General features: G+C 37.9%; 1 protein-coding gene across 1 annotated transcript; it reads left to right on the forward strand.

Annotated features, from left to right (window-relative positions):
• The first annotated feature begins 3,879 nt into the window (after window positions 1-3,879).
• LOC123403684 (GPI transamidase component PIG-T-like) lies at window positions 3,880-7,605 on the forward strand. The gene is made up of 5 exons (XM_045097598.1): window positions 3,880-4,158; window positions 4,399-5,583; window positions 5,780-5,929; window positions 6,011-6,191; window positions 7,246-7,605. The coding sequence occupies exons 1-5, from the start codon at window positions 3,928-3,930 to the stop codon at window positions 7,413-7,415; spliced, it is 1,917 nt and encodes a 638-aa protein (XP_044953533.1). The 5' UTR covers window positions 3,880-3,927; the 3' UTR covers window positions 7,416-7,605.
• The last annotated feature ends 744 nt before the right edge of the window (window positions 7,606-8,349 follow it).

The raw sequence follows: 8,349 nt of genomic DNA on the forward strand, positions 1-8,349 counted from the left end.
GGCAAAAAAGTACCTCTTGCGGAAACAAAATCATGACTCTCATAAAAAAAATGCGTTTTTTCTTTTCTGAGAGGCACGGTCGTGCCTTTCGCGAGAGCAAAACCGTGTCTCTCGTAAAAAAAAACGTGTTCTTTTGCATGAAAAAATATTGATTTTTCGTAAAAAAACTAGAAAATATCGATGACAACTTGAAACACCCAAAAAATAAATCTAAAAAGCCAAAATAGCGTGTAAACAATAAAAGAAAAACGAAATCCGAAGGAAGCACTAAGAACACGATTCATGGCTACGACTAAGAAGGTGTCAAGCGGCAACACATGAGAATACTTGCTGGGAGGCTTCCGAAGAAGCGCTCGCAAATTCTATTTGGCACCGTTGGCAAATGGGCACCTGCAGCGCAGTCCCCCACTGATACGAACTGGGCCAGCCTATGTATCATCCATTTTTATTTCCTAAAACGTTTTAAGAAGGTGTGCAGTGGGACTTCGAACAACAACTATCAACAACAACTATCAGTACGCCATCTAGTAATAGATGTTTCAAACCTGTTTTTTGGTTTTAATTCTCTCTTCGTTTTTCTAGTTTTTGGGCAAATCCTGCAGTCCCAAACCCTTTTTTCGCGGTTCACTGGTCATTTCCGGGGCTGTTTATGCGGGTTTTATTCTATGATTTATCTGTTTTCTAAAGCAGGATTCTATTAAAATTCATATATTTTATTGAATAATCGATGATTTTGAAAAGAGTAAAATACACAGAGGTTCCTAAACGTATTTCAACTGTGTCAAGTAAGTCCTTAAAATTTGAGATCGTTCACCACCAGACCTATATGTATATTTTACCAGTAGCTTTTAGGACCTACTTGACACACTTTGAATACTTTTAAGATCTATGATGAATGACTTACAAACATTTAGGACCCACGATTAACGATTTTAAACTTTTGGGACCTACTTGACACACTTGAAATACTTTTTGGATCTCCACTTTATTTTACTCTTTTTAAAAATAAATATAGATGAACATTTTGCATAAGCAATGAAATTATTTTCAAATTCAATGATTTTTCTTTCAAAATTGATGACCTTCTTTTCAAAATGATATTTTTTTAAAATTTGATGAATTTTTTTAATATATGAAGAACTTCTTTCGAATTCAATGACCTTTTTCCAGGTCTCATGAACATTTTAAAAAAGTTTGATGAACATTTTTCAATATCGATGATTTTTTTTTAAAATTTATTGATTTGTCTAAAATTGTATGAACTTTTTTAAATTCAAAGAACTTTCTTCAAACTTGATTAACTTTCTTCAATTTCAATGAACTTTTTTAAACTTGATTGTTTTCATTTTGAAGGTACTTTTTTCAAACTTGATTAACTTTTTTAAATTCAATTAACTTTTTTTAAATTTCAATGAACCTTTTTTCGAACTTCATGAACTTTTTTCAATTTCAATGAACTTTTTACAAACTTGATAAACCTTTTTTCGGAATTAATGAACTTTTTAACATTTTGATAAACTTATTTTATAAATTGATGAGCTTTCTTTCAAATGCGATGAAAATTTGAAATTCGATGAACTTTTTTTCAAATCTAGTAAATTGTTTTCAATTTGATGACCTTTTTCAAATCCTATGATTATTCAAAAATTTATGAACCTTTTTCATATTTTGGAAAGAAATATTCAAAATTGATAAACTTTCTTTTAGATTTTTAGTAAATCAATGAGATCATTTTTAAAAAGGACCAAAATCAATGAATTTCGGTAAAGGCATGAAATCATTTAAGCTACCCTCATTAAAAAGGACCTACAAAGAGACTGAAGACACACGCCTCATCATTGTATCCGTGAACTGAGGGCTAATGCCGAGGTTTAGTATAACAACCTTTAGATATGGCCAATCCAGTCTATCATATACCTTCTTTGTTTCATCATATTAAAATCAACTTTTTTACGGGCATCAAAATCAGGAAACCCTATCTGACGCTCTTTGTGTCAAATAGTCGGGCAAACGCAAAGGGGCGCGATCAACTGGGCTGGGCCATCTCGCTCTGCACGCTTTTCCTGAAGCTTGTGTTTCCGGTTTTCTTCATTGTCTTATTATGTTCTTTTTTTTGGTTTTGTAATGCCTCCGTTCATAAGGCCCTGTTCGGAGAACCTCCACTCCACAACTCCACCCCCGGAGCAGGTGGAGTTCCTGTTGAAAGTCGCGGAGCGTGTGTTGCGTGGCTCCTCAGCTTCCGGGATTTCACGGAGCTGGTGGAACTTCGAACCGTGTGTAAATATAAGGTGTATTAATTTTTTGAAAAGTCAACCGTTGTTTATGTTTGACCAACATTACAACAAAATATATAAATACTTACAATACCAAATATATATTATAAACTTGCCCAGGATGAATCTAGTGATAATGATTTTGTATTCTAGATATTGATATTTTTATCAATAAACTTGGTCAAAGTTTGAGAAGTTTGACTTTTAAAAACAATAATACACCTTATATTTCGGAATGGAAGGAGTATGTTCTTTCTTTTTGTTTTTGATATTATATCCCCTTTTTCTTTTTAATCTTTTCAAAAAGTTCAAATATTGTTTATAATTTGCAAAAATGTTCTTGTTGTCAAAATTTGTTCATATTTTAAAATTTTCGTCACAATTTTAAAAAAATGTTCATGTTTCCAGTTTTCTGTTAAGATTTTCAGAAAATGTTTCTTTTATGTAAAGATAGTACAAATATTCAAAAATTTAATTGTGTTTTTTGAAAGTGTGCCTTTATCAATGTATTTTCCACTTATTCCAAAATTATTTTATAAAATAATGTGTGGGTTAAAAAAGAAGTTTCTATTTTCAAAAAAATTCACAAATTTGAAAAAATGGTCTTGTTTTAAAATTTTGTTCACGCATTACCAAAGTTATTTTTTATATTTCATGACAATTTTTGAAACACAAACATTTTTATGAAAACCGTGAACAAATTTTGTGAACGAGACTATTTTTTTGAACACGAACACTTTATGAAAATCGTGAACAAATTTTGAAAAGGAGAAGAATTTTTGAAACACAAACATTATTATTAAATTTTAATTTTTTTAAACAAGAACATTTTATTAAATCCCTTATTTTTTAAATCACGGACATTTCTTAAAAATCGTGTAGTTTTGTGACTACAAGAACAATTTTTGAAAGATGAACACATTTTGAAAGCCAGAACATTTTTGCAATTTCGTATTAACTTTTGAAGCACAAACGTTAAAATAAAATTTATGAATACAATTTTGAACACGAGAATAGTTTTTGAAATTCAGAACAAAAATTGGAATAGCCAAACAAGAAAAATAGGAAAAGGGAAAAAACAAATACAGTTTTTGAAGAATAAGAACATTTTTAGAAAAACAAGAACATTTTTGGAAAATACCAAACGTTTTTTGAAGTGATGAACATTTTTTGAATTATAACCATATTTTGAAATTGATAGTATTCTTTTAAAGCAAGAACAATTTTCGAACATGAGCTTAGTTTAAAAAATGTTAAATAACCTTGAAATATAAAATTGAAAAAAATAAGAAAAAAGAAACCTAAAACGAAATAAAGAAAGAAGAAAAATAAACAGAAAAAGGATAAAAACAAGAAAACAAGAACATTTTTGACGCCATTGTACTGGGCTGGCCCATTGGGGGACCCCCTTGTGCGGCTCTACCTCTATTTGACGCAGAATGCTGCATCAAATAGGTGGTCCCTCAAAAATCAGCTATGATGGGTTGAGAATTTTGAAAAGTACTAAGCGGGGCGACGCCAGGGCCAGGCCCAAGTCACCCCCCGTGTCCAGTACAGCCCAACTGTGAATGCTTCTCGGACGAACTGAACAAGTGGTAAGTGGTCCCAGCGCCGCCGCGATCCCACCCCGGGAAAACGACGACGGCCGGCGTTGATGTCGCCACCGTCACCCGCACGGCGGTCGTCGGTCCTCTCTCTCCCGCTCCTCCTCCTCACCCTCACCGCGGCGGCGGCGTCGGAGGAAGAATTCACGGAGGAGCTGCTCCTGCGGCCGCTCCCCGACCGCAAGGCGCTGTCCCACTTCCACTTCCGCTCCGCCACGCCTCCTCCCGCCGCCGCCTCCGGCCTCCACCACCACCTCTTCCCCAAGGCCATCTCCCAGCTGGTACGTACGTACGCCCTCCTCAATCACAGATCCCTCCCGTCCAATTCGAATCACGAGGCACCCCGATCGATGAACCTAAAGTCGAGTCAACAGCTGCTCATTAGATCCGTTGACGTTGTGGTAGTTGAGACTAGATGGAGATCTTCACTGCCATGTGCAATATCTCGGCCATTTCCCCATCTTGTTGTGGCCTAATGCCGTCGAAGAACTATTGACACCATTCCCTGCTGTTTAAACCAGGTCCAAAGATTCCACATTAGCGAATTGGAGCTATCCTTCACACAGGGAAGATGGAACTACGAGACATGGGGTGGAAGCGATCCGTTGTCAGCGGATAATGCAAAACCTCCTGGCGTTGAGCTATGGGCAGTTTTCGACCTCCCTTTCGCCGACATCGATGCCACATGGAAGAACCTGACGCACACATTGTCAGGCCTGTTTTGTGCGTCGATCAACTTCCTGGAGTCTTCCACCGCCTTCTCTGCTCCTCGCTGGGGATTTAAATCGAATGAAGGCAACCTCCGATATGGCGCATTGCCTCGTGAAGCTGTCTGCACTGAGAATCTCACGCCCTGGCTGAAACTCCTCCCGTGCCGTGACAAAGCAGGCATCGCCTCTTTGTTGTACAGGCCTTCGATCTATAAAGGATATTACCATTCCCAAAAGCTGAAGCTTACATCATCCCAAACAGGAGCTATTATCCTTGATCAGTCGCTCACAGTTGTGCTGCAACCAAATACGTCCAAGAGTAAGCAGCTGCATTCCACTGGTGGAAAACTTCAGCCCAGCTGGTCCATGGAGCATTTGTTCAACAGGAAATTGTTGGGGAAATGTCTTGTTTCTAGATCCAGCAGGATATTCGTAGAGATCGAGAAAGGCATACTTCTCAAATCTGGATCAGAAGTTTCTTGGCGTAATAAATTCTTTGAACTTTCCACTGCCCCAGACAGGGTGCTCAAAGAATTGGATCACTTGGAAGTCCAATCATCTTCATTGCATGAATATGATCTTAGTAACTACAATGATGATAAGCCTTTGGATGTGGGCATAATTTGGAAGCTTCCCCTCATATGGTCTTGCTCCCCTGCACCATATAATGCAAGAAGATTTCTTATGGGTAGCGGAAACGAAAGAGGGTCTATTGCTCTGTCATTTCTATCCACTGATCTAAATAAGCAGTTGCCTGGCAGCTCAAATGATTGTTCGATAAAGGCTGTAGTTCTCCAACTTTTTCCATGGTATGTTAAGATCTTCTATCACAGCCTACAAATTGTTATTGATGGGAGCAGCAAGGCTGCATCAGAAGTACTTGACATGATCCATGTCACTCCTTCAGAAGACAAACTTTCGCCTGGAACTCTGGAGATGCTGCTAAGATTTCCTTGCAGCATGCAATCAGCTACCTTGATATTGGACTTTGACAAGGTCTGTTCTACTGCTTAATTACCTGAATATGCCATCCTTTTGGTTAGGAAATACGATTTTTTCTGCCATTTTACCACTGGTCATGTCTTTTGTTTGTTTTCTGCCCCTTGTGCATTCTCCATTTAATTATATATGCATGCATAACTAAATATTTTTGTCTGTTTACGATAATTTTAACGACTATATATATTTTCAGGGGTTCCTACACATAGACGAATATCCTCCTGACGCTAATCAAGGATTTGATATTCCATCAGCTTTGGTTAGCTTTCCTGACTTTAATTCTAGCCGAAAATACCCCGAAATGGACCCAATGTTTGTGTCACCTTTGTTAGAAAATTTTAAGGTAAATATAGTTTTTTTTACTATCTTGTGACTTTTAGATATTCTGCTTTGATTTTCTCATTAGGATATTGTTATGGTGCAGGAAGATAACGTTGTGAAATCATACACAGAAGTGCTGCTTGTTCCCTTGACAACTCCTGATTTCAGCATGCCATATAATGTTATCACCTTCACTTGCACTGTCTTAGCTCTTTATTTTGGCTCACTACTTAATGCTTTGAGACGAAGAATTGGTGAAGAAGAGTGCAGATTGAGAAAAGCAGGTAATTATGTACTTGGTTCATATCTTTATTTTTATGATATGATTCCTTGTGCTCTTGAGATACCAAGTAGTAATTTGCGTTGTTTTGATCTTCACATGATGAGGTCGTGTATGGCCCCTCCATTTGGGTCTTAAATGTGAATTTAGTTGTTCTATTTAGACAGTAGACATTATGGCTTAATGGCCTGTATTTTTCCTTCAAAACTGAAACCTACAAATAACATCAACAGCAACAACAACAACAACAGCAACAAAGCCTTTCAATCCCAAACATGCTGGGGTAGGCCAGAGTTGAAACTCATAAGATTTCGAAACCAAGTCATGGTTCTAGCATGTGGATAGCTAACTTCCTTCAAAACTGAAACCTGATATTGGTAAATTACTATTATAGTTTAATTTGAAAATAGATATGAGATGTTTTGCGTATTAGGATTTCTCGTACTATTAACTACTAAAAATAATAATTTATATGCTTATGGCAATCACACTCCTTCCTAGCAATGCAGAGAGTCAGTGAGAACCCATTGATTTCTTTTCTTACAGACATGCTAGCTGCAATCGAATAGTTTTGCCCTGTTAACAACCTAACATGAATCAGAAACAAGGTCTTCTAAGACTGGTTAGATTTAGTGGAAATAGTTCAGTTTGCATGTTATTCTCTTCCTTTTAGTCGCAGTTGTATTTGCTGGTCTCAGCAGTTCCTGTTTCCTCTGATTACACTGGGACATAAACAAACTGCAGAGTTACAGTAGTATATCTGGCCAATAGTTACAATGTTTATATAGTTATGTCGTGGCATTGATCCATCATCCCAGTCCCTTCTAAAACTGGAGTGATAGTCATAGTGGCGGCTACACTAGAAGTGATTTTTGCTGATACAATAATGGCACTGAAACATATTGCACCGACCTTGCACATTTCTGTATGCGGCAGCAACTTCATACTTTGATCTTTATTGTTGTGTAGTCACATCTAAGTTGTCATTTCGCCATTGCAAATTAGTGTTGGCTTCTCAAATTTCCACAATGTTCTAACTAATCTTAATTCTATGACAGCCGTGAAGCCTGCGCTCATTCCTCTGTTGCTAGCTAGGCTAAGGGGTCACAAGGTCGATCCATCAGAGTCAGAATCCTCTCCGGCATCTCCAGTAGGGTTAAAGCAACTAGTCAAGGTTGCGCTTGTTGCGATAGTAGCTGTTGTGTTTCATTATCTGTCAAACAGCTGAGAACACTTTTGAGCTAGTTATAGACCACGGTGATATATTTTTGTTGATCCTCTGTAGCCTATGGCATTGCCTGTAGAGGTGCTTGCGTCCGGTCATCTTTTTTGTTTCATTCTGGATTCTTAACTTAGCTGTCCTCTAATTGCAGCTTGTACATCATTTTTTTTACAATGTACTTATATTAGCTAGCGAACATGCTTACACCACTCATGAAACGGAAAGGTGCGATGGCACCCGCGACTCCCGGCACCCCTTTATCAGCCACGTCCAATAGTGCTGAGATTCGTGCTGAGGTCTGAGCAGGACCAGACTATTTGCAGCAAGAGCCAGCTTTATCAGATCATTTGCCTCATCTAATAGCGTTTGAATGGAATAGCGCTAGGCTGGTCAGTAGCTACAGGCGACAGACAAATAGTATTTGTGACTAGTCTGTACACGACATATTTCACAGGAGGACACTGTTTTTGCTATATGAGTGGTCATGCCTTCGTATGTTTGGGGAAGTAGAAGGTGCACAGCAAATTATTTTTTGCTGCAGACCGAGCCATGGTCGTAATGCAGTAAAACTGTGTGGTAAAATCAATCATGTCATTTGTAAATATATAAGTCTTTCTAAATCAATACATAAGTTTTCCCTATCTGGTTTTCCCTGAAAGATGAAGTCGATATAATTCAACATATGTCCTGATTCTAGAGGAAGGAAGAGATGAATAATGAAGGGACAGCGGCGTTTGTTTATTTTATGGCAGAAGTTGGCAGCTTGGGTGAATCAATATGCATGCATTGGGTGCATCGGTGTCTAATTTATGCCAGATGTTGGCAGTACCTAGTGGGATGCACTCGATTCTGCGTGCAAAAGGGTTCCCCCTATCTTGGTGCCGCTGGGTGGATGAGCTAAACTGTTCGGCCAGCTCGGCTGTCATCCTCAACGGAAAGC

This window comes from Hordeum vulgare, chromosome 6H (genome assembly GCF_904849725.1).
Source record: "Hordeum vulgare subsp. vulgare chromosome 6H, MorexV3_pseudomolecules_assembly, whole genome shotgun sequence".
NCBI classification, from domain to species: domain Eukaryota; kingdom Viridiplantae; phylum Streptophyta; class Magnoliopsida; order Poales; family Poaceae; genus Hordeum; species Hordeum vulgare.